The 12,894-nt window shown below is 48.2% G+C and overlaps 1 protein-coding gene across 7 annotated transcripts in view; it reads left to right on the top strand.

Annotated features, from left to right (window-relative positions):
* Positions 1-12,894, top strand: part of PAX2 (paired box 2) — a 91,938-nt gene that overhangs the window by 58,258 nt on the left and 20,786 nt on the right. For all 7 annotated transcript variants that reach the window (XM_023640878.2, XM_023640850.2, XM_023640858.2 and 4 more), the window contains one exon: positions 11,823-11,998. In XM_023640878.2, the coding sequence (XP_023496646.1) occupies positions 11,823-11,998 (176 nt within the window). The remainder of the gene's footprint in view (positions 1-11,822; positions 11,999-12,894) is intronic.

Genomic DNA, 12,894 nt, shown 5'->3' with positions numbered 1-12,894 from the left:
TATGAGAGGAGCAAATAACCAGGACGTGGATCTCAAGGAACTTATGATCCATTTGGGGAACAAGGCTACACTCCAGACAAGGAGCTGTTAGTTAAATGCTGAACCATGCAGCTGAGTGTTCAATGGGAATCCTGAAGAGGCCAGAGGAGCAAGCAGGAAAGGGGACTCCAGACTGGGAGTGGTAAGATTCGAGAGGCTGTCTCCAGGGACATCTCCCATATGGAGGGAGGCCAGTGGCTGGCTGAGAGTGGTGACAAGGCAGAGACAGACTCTTACAGGTCATCTGGTCTTATCTACCATTCAGATAGAACTCTCCCCTCCAGCAGTTCTGCCTGACAGGTCACAGCCGCTACCTGGACATTGGGCATAGATGGACAGTTGTCATTGCCTTTATACTCAGCATTGCCTTTATACTAAGTCAGTGTGGTGTTGAGGGAAGAGTACAGGACTTAGAATCCAAATGTCTGGATGCAGACTCCATCTCCCTTCCTTACTTGCTCTGGGACCTTTGGCTAATTAATTACATAATCTCTCTGAAAGTTAGTTCCTCATCTTTAAAATAGAGATAAGGACATTAACCACACACAAAGAGTGGTGGTAAAGATCTCCATTTGACACCTTCTCTTCTCTCCCTTCCTCCCTCACTCCCTCCTTTCCATTCATTCCACCTGATTTACTGAGCACCTGGAAAAACACGGGGCTGAGTCCTGGGTGGATTTCGGTTTCTCATGTGGTGTGATGCCTGCGCTTGAGGGAAGTCCCTCACCACCCTGGTTACCCATCTCTGAATTCATTCTTGACAGTTAAAGTCCCTCTTAAATGAACACTAAACTCTAGAGACAGTCTAGCCAATGCCAAGTACAGTAGAACCATTGCCACTCTCCATCTGGAGACTCTACATCCATAATGTAGCTGAAGATTACATTCGATTTTTTTAGCAGCCGTGTCAGACTCAAACTCATATTGAGTTCGTGGTCAACTAAAACCTCGCGATCTTTTTCACATCAATTGCTATCAAGTCGGGTCTACTCCATTCTGCACTTATGTAATTGATTTTTTTTAACCTAAACATAGGGCATTCCATTTATCCCTGTTGAATTTCATCTTGTTGGTTTGGGCTCTTAGTTTCCCCCAATTGAGATCATAAGGATGTCTTCTATGTCATCATACCAGTAGGTTTTGTTTAAGAGTTCTTTTCCTTTAAACTAAAGGAGAGCCGCTTGGCCCACAATGGAGCGCTGTCTCCTGGTTGTGATAAACGAATGCTTGACGTACTATTTAAGCCCAACAGCTGTCAACCGTTTCACTTTTCTTCATCTCGCCCATAAAGTTAGGGAGGAGATTCTCTGTGTAATGTTGACATTCACATGCTGCATCCACAGCATTTCCTTAATCAATTAAAAAATCCAGTTTAAGTTGATGAGCAGAGTGAGTGCCTGTTATGTATAAAGCATGGCAGGACTGATTCACAAAGGTCAATAGGACACAGTCCTTGACCTCAAGAAGCTTCTGATCTAGTAGCGAGGCAGTGTGCACATCATTATAGGAGCAAGATGAGATAGATGCTATGATCAAGGTATGAAGCGCTATAATGAGTGTTTAAAATAAAAGCAGTTGCTTCCAACCAGGGTAACTGAGGGAGTCTAAGTGGGGATGGCATTTGCTGTAAGCATGGGTATCTAGTTAATGTGCCACGACTTACTCTTGGTGAGTGCCTGCAGGCTTCAGGGTATCACCGTTTTCTTTTTTAGTGCCTACAAACTAACTGTATAATAATTTCTTCTAAAAGATTTCCAGACCCTAACATTAAATTTATTAGTGTTGTTTGCATAAGTTTACCTTTTTCCCTTTTTTGCAAGAAGGGATGGCATTTGTCACTGCCTCAGCCTTTCAGTGTGACTTCTCAAGGATTATCAATAAAACTTTTAGGATCCTATCTACTTTTTCCCCCAGGGTCCTGATATATGAATTTTCTGGGCCTGGGAAAGTTAACTCAGTTGAATTGGTTAGGAATTACCTGCCTGGCTTCTCCTGACCTGGGCAACTCCTGCTGGTCCCATTTTTGGAGATTCTTTTCTTTGGTGGAGAAGACAAAGGGAAGCTGAAGTTCTGCCTTCTCTCTCGTTTCTCTCACTATCACCTCCTCTTCCCAAGCACTCAGCCTGAACCTGCCTTCCTTTTTGTTCTTCCTCCAAACCTAGCTGCCCAGCCCTTTTCTGTTGTCTCAGCTTGTTCTGAGCTTTTGTCTTCCTGACAGGCTCATGCTCCTCTCATATCCATCCTTGGTTGTAGTCCCCTCCTTCCATCTGTTTTGTGTCCTTTATAAGAGGAGAAAAAAATTACTTTTGTCTGATAATAAGCGTAATACATGCTCATTGCAAAATATCTGGGAGATACAGTAAATTTTTTTTAAATCACACCTAATCTCATCATCAAGAGGTAACCACCGTTGGAATTTAGTATATTCTTTACAGTCTTTTTTTTCCTGTGCATGCATAATTTTATATTTATAATTTTTATCAAAACTGGAATGATACTGTATATATAGCTCGTATCTTGCTATTTTCACTTAACATTATATAGGAGCATTTTCACATATCATTAAATATTCTTTGAAAACATGATTTTTTAATGGCCGCATAATCTTCCACTGTTCGATGTACATGTCCTTTTAAAATCTAGGCTCATCATATTTTAAAGCTTATCCGTGTGCAACAACAATGATTTTCCTTAAACATCCTTCTCTTTCCACCCCTCCCCCACTCCCACTCCCTTTACTTTGTCAGGCTGATTATTTGAGCTTGTAGAGGCGGAATTTCATTTTTAGAGCATCCTGTCCTTATAGAATTATATTCCCTTCTAGAATCTCTTGCCATGGGATCACATGACCATTCTTTCCCTCAACACATATCAGTTGGCTTTCCTCAAATCGGATTTTGTCCAATGCTCCCTTCTTTTCCTACTGTCAACTCTAGAGATGGTTCTTTCTCCCCAGATCCCCATCACTTCCCTTTTGTCAGTTTTTCTTTCTTGGTCAGAATTTATCAGCCTGGAATGGTGGAAAGGGCACTGGGCTGAGAACCTCAGTTCCCATCCTAACGATGACTAGCTGTGTGACATGGGAAATTATTTAACCTTCCTGGGCCTTTTTTTTTTTAATTTCTAGGAGGGAATTGGATTAAATGATCTCCATGGTACTTTCCAGCTGTAAAATGTGATGACACTGAATCCAGAGTAGCAATTTCCTTTGCTGCTTCTTTTTCCTTCTAAAAGGTAAACCATTGAGCAAGGCAGATTAAGAATTTATCAACCTTTGCTTTTGAAATTCTTTTTGACAAATCAGCCAATATTTTTCATCACCTGTTATGTGTCAGGCCCTATGCTAGGTTTACAAAAATGAAAAAGATGGGTCCCTGCCTTCAAAATAGTCATAGTTTAGTGGAGAAAACAAACATTAAAAAATAACTATGATATGTATAGACTCTAAATTTGGGTCTGCCACTTGCTGACTACACTAAGTAATTTGGGGCAAGTTGCCTAACCTCCTTGGCCCTAGGTTCCTCCAGGTTATGAGCTCAGCTGCCAGAGGTACATTGCCTGGGTTTGCTTCTGCCTTCCCCATCACTTGTAGCTGCCTAACCTTAGGAAACTTCCTGAACCTTTACACTTCATTTCCTTATCTACAAAATGGGGACAATGATAGAAGCTTCCTGCTTAAGTTATGGTGAAAATTAAGTGAGTTAATACATGTAAAATTCTTAGATGGGTGCCTAATATATAGTAAGTACTTAATGTTAGTTGCTGTTATTGTAAGGATTAAATCAGTGGGTGTAAGTTAAGCATAGTGTCTGGTACCTTAATAGGAACTGGATCAATTTTAGTTATTATTATTATTTCGACAATAGAGGTTTGGATATATGGCTACTGGAACACAGAGAAAGGAGAAATGAATACTGCTGAGGGAGGAGCTAGCAAGGTTCTGGTATACACTGGGGAAACTCAATCCAGAGAGGCTCGAGGGACTTGGCCAAGGTCATATATATATAGGACGTGAATCACAAAGCCAGGATTTCAACCCAGGAGATGTCACCCCCAGTTCAGCGTTATGTTAGGGCCACTAATGCAGTTAATATCCACAGAGGCATATGGGTGTAGATGGGCCCAGCCAGACAGGCCAGGCAGCCACCCCCCGCCCTTCACGCTCTTATGTACTCATGGAGTATTTAGAAGCTGGGGTTGGTCAAGGATACCGGGTGGTTTGACAGGGCTGGAAGGCTGGGCAGAACCTAGTCTTGCTCAAAGCCTAAGTTTTGGGCTGGATTGCCAAGGGCTTCTTTGTGCTCTCCTCTTGAGCTTAGCTTGGGGTTCCTAGCCGAGGCAGTCTCACAGATTGTCCAGTTTGAGGATGGGAGGCAATGGGGAATGTCATCCTTGGACAAACAGTGTTTCCTCCAGCACGTTCTCCAGCCCCTCCCAGCACACTGCACACCCCTTTCCTCCTCTCTCCTCCTTTCCCTTTCTGCCTGCTTCCCATCACCGTGGCTTCCCCTTTCTTTCCTCCCCTCCTTTTACTGCTCCCTCCTCTCCTCATTCCCTCACTCTCCTTCTCTTTCTTTTCTCCTTCGCTCCCCATTCCATTAATCCTTGCTCTTCTCCCAGTCTGGAAGGCAGCCCCATTCCTCAGCATCCCACACCTCACTCCCTGTTCTCAATCTGGTGGGAGGGCCAGGGTGGCAGCCCAGACCTCCGCGGTCCTGTGCTGCCGTGGGGGTGGGGCTGGGGCTGCACAGGCCGGCTGCCCTGAATGACAAGCGGGGATATTGATCGCATTCTGAACTCAGCCCAGCCGATAGAAGGTAATTAATGACTCCATTTGCCTCAGTACCGAGGAGAACAATTGAGTTTGAAACTGCAACAACTGGCAGCTGGGGAGACTGGGGGTGGCCTGGGGGTGAACCCCTCAGAGAGGGAAGGCAGTGTTAGAGGAGCTAAGGCAAGAAGAGAGAGGGCAGCCAAGGCTGCCAGTCCAGAATGGTATGGAGCAAATGTTTGCATAGAGCCCCCACCCCAACCACAGCTGGCCTCTGACTCCTCCTGCTCCCCTGGCCCCCTAGGGGTTGAGGCCGATCACCCACTGCTCCCCCCGCCTACCCCCCCTTTTCTCTTCCTGTATCGGGTCATTTTCTGTCTGCGGATGAACTGAGTTACTCTCCCCGGGATTACTTCTTTGCTGTGTAATCTTGCCCATGTTTTCTATTCTCCCTCAGCTTGCTTCCTCATTTGTAAAATGAACTAATGGTATCTCTTTTGCAAGTGTTCTGTGAGGATTAGAGATAATGTGTGTAAAGCACCTCAAGCCTGCCTAGTACATAGTTAGTGCTCAATAAATGATGATGATGATGATGATGATCTTGGATGAAGAAGGCACATTTGATAGAGTGGAGAGGGCTTTGGAGTCAGATATCTCTGTGCTCAAATCTGCCCTTTGCTACTTACTAGTTTGATGATGTTGAACAAATCATTTTGCCTCTCGTCTAAAAAATGAGAAGAAGAATCATGAGTACCTCGTAAAGTTGAATGGATTTAATGAGTGTATGCTAAAGCCCAAATGTTGTCACTTTCCCCGTAGACAGGTAGATATGTGTATCTGGGCTTAGAAAACTGAAGTTAATGTAGTTCTTTACTATATTTTAAAAGAATTCCTCTCAAATGCCTCCTTCCTTCTTCTGGGGATTTGTGGGCAGCCCCTGGGCAGCCCATCTTGACTTGGGGGACTTTGATGGGCCTTGGTGCTTCCCCACCCAGGAAATGCCATTATTGCATTCTGTCTGTTACCATCACCCCCACTTACCTTTCGGTCAGTGCACAAGAATTTCTCTTGTCCCTGCAGTGACTACTTTGGGAATTCAAGTAGAATGTCAACACACAAGGAGGACAGAACAATTCAGTTTTGTCCTTTGTCCCTAGCCCTCATCCCTAAGACATGGTGTTCAGGGACTACCTCCCTCCCCAAGCTGACGAGACATCACTGGACAACCCTACTCATGGTTGGCCATCCAGAGGGTTCTGGCCTGGGGTCAGAGAGGTGGGCGGTAAGGCTCTGCTCCAGGGCAGCCCAGGAATAGATGGGGAGTGACAAGGCTTAGTGAATGAGGAGATCAGATGTTTTTGTGGAGGAGTAAAAGACATTTTTATTAATGATTCTAGAAGTGGTTCATGCTTATTGTACAAAGCCTGGACAATATGGAAAAACTTAAGATGAGAAGAGAATAATTTGCTCATGATCAAGAAGTAACCACTGCGACCATGCTGGTGGCTCTCCTCCCAGTCAAGAAGATCTTTTGTCTGAAGTTCTCTTCATCTGCGTGGAAACTGGGGCCCCACTGCTGGAGCCCATGCTCTGGACATTGGCTGGGAGGCAGCTGCTGCTCTTTGCTGCTCAGTCCACGGCTGTCCGTGGTGCACCTTCTTTGGGAGGGCTCCCAGGTGGATATGCCCTTGAGCTAGCCACTTACCCTCATTTAACCTGCACTTCATTTTCTCTGAGCCTCAGTTTCCTCACCAGTAAAAAGAGGATTATAATCCCTACCTACCTTGGAGAGTGGTTAGGAAGCTCCAGTAATCTAATGTCTATGAAAGCTTCTCTTTAACCGCTAAGCATATAGGAAGCGGTCAGAGGAGAAGACAACGTGAGCCTTTGTTCCCCTTGGAAGAACAATATACGTCAAAGTTTTAACTCAGCAGTTTGTTTAATTTAATTAATTTATTTATATCCTGCTTCTTTCCAGAAAGGACTTGTGGATGTGCACTCTCCTTGAGAGTGCTCATGCTGTAGTGGACGAAGCACCTGGAAGGGGCTCCCGTCCTGAGAGTCCTGCCACCTTGTTGTATGACCTTGGACTGGTCACCTCCCCTCCCGCCCCTCTCACCCCCCAACCAGCTAGTTTTCATTACTGTGAAATGAAGAATATGGACCAGGTGTCCCCTAATCATTCTGGCCTCAGTCTGTGCTCAGCCAGCTCAGGGACCATAGGCCCTAGGACCATAGGACCATAGGACCATAGCCTCAGTGTAGGGAGGGTGCAAGGCAGAGAAGTGGGGATGCTGGGAGGGGAACCATGTTCCCAGATAGGGCCAAGTGGCCCTCAGCTGGGGCCTTGGGTTTGGCACCCAGACAGCAGAGTTGAATGATGTCTAGGGCAGGCTCTGGAGTCAGATCTAACTTCACATCCTGACATTTACCAGCTGCACAGCCTTGGATAAGCTACTTAACCTCTCTTCACCTTGGTTTCCTTATCTTTAAAATAGGTATGACGGTACTTACCTCCTGGGGTTCTTGGGGGGATTCGATGGCATGTAATAAGCTCTGAGTGTTGTCAGCTGCTAATGGATGATGGCCGGGCAGGGGACAACAGGAGAATGGGGCTGACTCCTTCTCTAATGGAGACTGACTAGCACATGGCCACTTACTTGCTCTAGAGGTGTTGCTGGACCTACAGCAACCACATTTTCCAAATTGAATCTGAAAACATAGGAGAGTGGGAAAGAATATTGGAAATCAGAATTGTTCCAGAAAGCTCAGGACATATGGCCACCACACTCCAGCCTTCTTCTTGGAGCCCTGACTTGTTATCCCATCAAGGTGAAGGCCAAGGGCCTCCTCTCTTTATTTAGGAAAGGCCTTCCCTGGAACCAGCTCCCACCACAAGAAGATAGACCCATTTTATCTCACCTGTGCTCTCTGTGACCAGGGCCTTGGTGTGGGGAGTCCAACGTAGAGGCCATTTCTGGGCTCTGTTCTCAAGCAACCTCTGCCACCTGCTTTGGATGGCAGTTCTGCAGCTCCAAGTTTAAGTTCTGCTCTTAACTAGGAACATAATGTTCTCTGTCCCTTGGTTAGAGGCACCATAGGTGGACACAATGGTGTTGACAAGGGTGGGAAGGGCCTCCTACGGACCAGAGTTAATGCTGTTAGAAACCCACAAGAAGTGGGAGCATGTGAAGAAGGAGCATCAGTCTGCTCAGGGGCCTGCTGGGGGGTTCTTCCCACATCGTCTAATAGCTAGGATTGCATGGGACTTGCCTGACAAGTGACTGGGTGACCAGGGGTTCCAGGCCAATCCAGAGACCTTCTGCCAGGGGTCTGGCTTTGATTGCTACCCAGGAGAGCCTCATTCATTCATTCAATCATTCATTAGTACCAACTCTTTGCCCAGCTCCGTGCCTGGCACTGGAGTCACAGAGATGCATTGGTCATGGTGCCTGGCCACAAGGAGTTCACGAGGGGATGGATGCTATCTAATTACACACTTTCCTTACCTGCTCACTCTGAAGCCTAGATCAAGACTTGCTTCTGCCTCGTCTCTATTTTAGCCCAGCTCTGACAGAGAGCCCTTCAGTATCTGGGCCTACCAGTGTTTATAGCCCAGTTCTATCTCTCTACCTCACTGTCGCCTCTGAGATTCTACCCTGGGGAAGTCCCACTCTGAGCTCTTTCTCTCCATTGTCTTGTGGAGGACCCTCCAAGTGACTGGCACTGACAACCGCTTCATTTCCTCTTCCTTTTCTATTCTTTCTTTTGTGTTCTCTTTTCTTTTCTACTCCTTCTCCACTCCTTTTCCTCTTCTACACCCTACCCTCCAAACCCACCCCCATCCAGGCCCTGGACTGCCCTCTTTTGCTGGATACCTAGGCTGGAGGAAAGCAGAGCCAGCTGGTTTTATTCCTGTGGCAAGTGCCCTCACCCCAGCCAACACCTCCCTAGGCTTCCAGCATGGGAAGCTTTTTCTCTTTCTTCTCTCTCTTTTTGCCCTTCTGCTGCCTCTGTGCCTCCTCCTTCCCTGAGCTTCTCCTCCTTGCACCTCTGACCCCAGTGTTCTCCCAGCCTCCTTTCCTCCCTCCCACCCTTCCTCATTGCCTTCGTAGGGTGCCACCCCATCCTCTGGAGAGAGCCTGTGAGAGCCTATGGGCCCTGTGGCTGATTGGGAGGGCTGCCTCCCTATCCCCGACAGTAATGCCACTGCCTTCTCCCTGCTCCTGCGCCTCTCCTTCCTGTTCCCCTGGAACTTTCTGTGTGCTCTTTCGCCATTCATGATTACTGCTGCCTTTCCTGCCTCCTCATCATCTCCCTTCTCCTTTGGGGAGTTTCCTCAAGCTTCCTGCAGCCTCTCTTGGGGGTTCTCTGCATGCTTTCATCACACCAGTTTGCTTTCCTGCTCCTCTAGCACCTTCTTTCTCTTCCTCTCCCCCACCCCTTCCTTCTCCTCTTTTTTCCTTTCCCTGCCAGTAGCAGGCTTCCTGTTGCCTTTCCTGCCTCCCTCCCCCTTTCTCTCTGTTGCTGCCTCTGTAACCTGTCTTATCACCAGGGCCTGCGTATACAAAAAAATAAATAAATAAAAAGGTCAGTGAGTGGAGGGAGCAGCAATAACCCCTAAAACAGTACTATCAGTGGAACATGATTGATCAATTGAATTCCATAGCGGCTGAAAAATGTGGGATTAAGTAGTGTATTATACGCACAATGAGTTGAGGCATGATGTTCATTTCAAGTTCATTTCGCCGGCCTCTGCCACCAGATCAGGCAATCAATAGGGGCAGCAGATATCATATATCACCTCTCTGCGGGCTGGGGAGAGAGCACCATAATCTCTCGCAAATTTAGAGTGACAGATTTGTCAAGATCTGAAGGGCCCCAGAATAAATGAAGGAAAAGAGACTCCTCCAGCCAGTGACCTGAGGACAAAGCTCCAGTTCAGCCCCTACACACACACACACACACACACAGGCTGAGCCAAGCCACACACAGGCATATACACAAATCTACTTAGGGTCATGGAATGAGTCTCCCCACACATATGCACACACCCATGCACATAGTGTGTGAGCACACACAGACAAATGCACACTTTACTCCCTAGGACCCATTGGTGACACTGCAATAACCACACACAAAGATACTCACTGCCTCCTTCGGCCCTGTGAGCAGGGCTTTCCAAAAAGATAGGAGGACTCCAGCAAGGGAGAATTAGACACGGTAGAACATGCAAATAGCTCCAAGAGGTGGAATTAGAATGATGGCACACCCTTGAAAGAGAAGCAGGCACAGAAGAAACATGGGGGTTGTGTGCTCACGCTCCCCATGCAATCCCACACATAAACACACATATCCTTTTAGGAAGGTTCTCACTCTGTCACTTACACATACCCAGACACTTGTTTATCTGGATGTTTATACATGTACAAATGCATATACACAGAAAATACTCACACAAAAGGGAAAAATAAATATGCCCCACCCTAACTCATATAGAGAGACACATACACCCTCTGAGACAGAAAATCATTCCAGAGACATTACACAGAAAGAAACATGACAACCAAGTTTTGTGTCCATAGGAACATAGGGAACATAGGAATACCATCAAGGCTGCCCCTGTGTCTGTCTGTCCACCCCAGACTTAATACACACACACAGACACACACACACTTTCTTTGCTTTCCCACCCCCTCCAGAATAGAGAGGAGGGAAGATAGGAGATCCCATCTGGAAAGCAGACCCCCATGCTCCATCTGGGAGGCCAGCAAGAGAGGATGACTGCAGGTTGAGGTTAATCAATATGTAATATTTTCTATGGTCTCCCGAATGATACTGTACGATGTTACTGTATATAATGCAATATTGATTATATCATATCGTATAATCACCTATAAACTGATATATATAACAGTCCCAGAGGAACACCCTGGGGCCTACAGCACAGGCTGGCCACAGGCCCAAGGCTCCCCAGCTGGTCTTGGGCTGAGGGAAGCCAAGGAGTGGCCAAGCTGCATCCAGGGAGGACCCAGCCTCAGGCAGGGGAGTTGCAGGGTGGGGGTTCAGGGAGAGGTGGCAGAAAACGCTCTGAAAACTCCAGTGAACCCAATGCGGGAGGGCAAGGACAGGAGGCAAGGCTGGTAGAGTGGTGACAAAGCTGGGTAGAGCAGGACATGGACAGGACAGGCCAGCAGCCCCAGGGAGTGGACACTAGTGTGGCACCACTGTGCCCTTTCCTTCATGGAGTGAGTCTCAGCTCCCTGTGGAAACCTGCAGGAGGAACTAGGTGGCCAAGGAGCTGGCCTCTGATGGAGACCTAGCCAGAGTCCAGGTGAGGGACAGAGGCTGAGAAGGGCGGCCAGGCACAAGAGCATCCACAAAGACCCTGTCCTTCGTCTCTGCCCAAGGCGGTCACGTTCCTCCTGCTGTCCTCCTGCTCCAGTCTCAGTCATGACCCAAAGCAAATAGAATGCCTCGGCTTGGCTTTCAGAGCCCCTCCTCCCTCAGTGGTGCAGTTAATTACTTCGCTGAGTCTCCATGTTACACTCAGCCTCGGAGATTTGATGATTTTCCACCCTTGGAGTCAGTGGAACTGATATTCATCTCAGAGCCGAGTTCAATTCTCCACAGGCTCCATAATGCTGGTCCGAGACGCTCAGCTCCTCCCCCAGATTGACTCAGGCCCGGGAACAGAAAGGGTTCAGGGGAGACACCCCTGGGCAGACAGCCCTTGGGAGCCCCTGTGGCTCCACCTCTGCCTAGTCCTTCCCGCCCTCTGTGCTATGACAACTTCCTTTTCTCTTCCCAGGTCCTTCAGAGGCTCTGGCTTCCTCAGCCAGATCTCTGAGGCATGGCCAGCCCCTCCAGCCTCAAAGCTGAGAGTAAGGGGGTCCTCGCAGGGGTGCAAAGCCCTGGGGGCTGAGCCAGATGCCTGCCCCATTTGCCCACTGCACTGCTCTGTGCCTCTGCTGGCCTGTGCTGATGGCCTGAGTGTCCGTGTGTTCTCCAGATGTGTCCGAGGGCTCAGTCCCCAATGGAGACTCCCAGAGTGGCGTGGACAGTTTGCGGAAGCACTTGCGAGCTGACACCTTCACCCAGCAGCAGCTGGAAGCTTTGGATCGGGTCTTTGAGCGTCCTTCCTACCCTGACGTCTTCCAGGCATCAGAGCACATCAAATCAGAACAGGTGAGGAAGGAGCTTTCTACCTGCAGAAGTGGAAAGACGCTGGGCAGAACAGGCCTCTGGAGAAAGTGCGCATGGATCAGCCATGTGCACGCCCAGCATCGTGTGTGCTGCATATAGGTGCACTGTGTGTGTGCTGTATGAACACACTCACAAGAGGACATTACGGAGAGTTAAGAAAAATCATTAAGGTATATAGTAATTAGAAATGATCAGTTCTGGGTGCGAGTATGGCCTTGGGTAAGTCTTATCCCCTTCCAGAGCCTCAGTTTCCCCATCTGTAGAATGAAGGGCTTGAACATATGATATAACAGGTCCCTTCCAGCCCTGCCATCCGTGCTTCTGGCAGGGCACTCAGGAACATCCTCTTGCCCTGTCCCTTAACAAAATGCCCACGAGGTCCTACAGAAAATCTGTGCTCACCCAGTGTCAGGAGGAGAGCCCACTGTGCCTGCCTCCTGCTCCCCAATCCAGCTGTCCAGTGTGACCCTAGGTAGGCTGACAGCCTCTCAGACCCAGTACTTCCTACAGATACAGAACAGTCCAGAACCCACAGCATGGGATGCAGCCCACAACACACCAGCACAACACACAACGTAGAAACATGTATCTCCTGACTTCCTCACATTTACCCGTGTGCACAGGCACTCCACCCACCTGCTTCCTCCCCACCACACAGCCCGAGGTGCTCACAGCACAGCCCGCCAGCCAGTAGGCAGGCATCCCTCCAGACCACCAGCCCAGCACACCTCCAGCACCCGCCTCCACCCACACATCCGTGTAGCCCCCCGTGCACACGCTCAAACACGGGAGCACACACCCTTTCCTCCCACACCTACGGCCCAGGCCAGGCCCACAACCGCAGCACAACAGTCTGCTGTGCTTGCACACATACACGC

The sequence above is a fragment of the Equus caballus genome, chromosome 1 (genome assembly GCF_041296265.1).
Source record: "Equus caballus isolate H_3958 breed thoroughbred chromosome 1, TB-T2T, whole genome shotgun sequence".
Classification (NCBI taxonomy): domain Eukaryota; kingdom Metazoa; phylum Chordata; class Mammalia; order Perissodactyla; family Equidae; genus Equus; species Equus caballus.
Note: the sequence above shows the minus strand (reverse complement) of the source record. Positions and strands in the feature narration are given on the sequence as shown.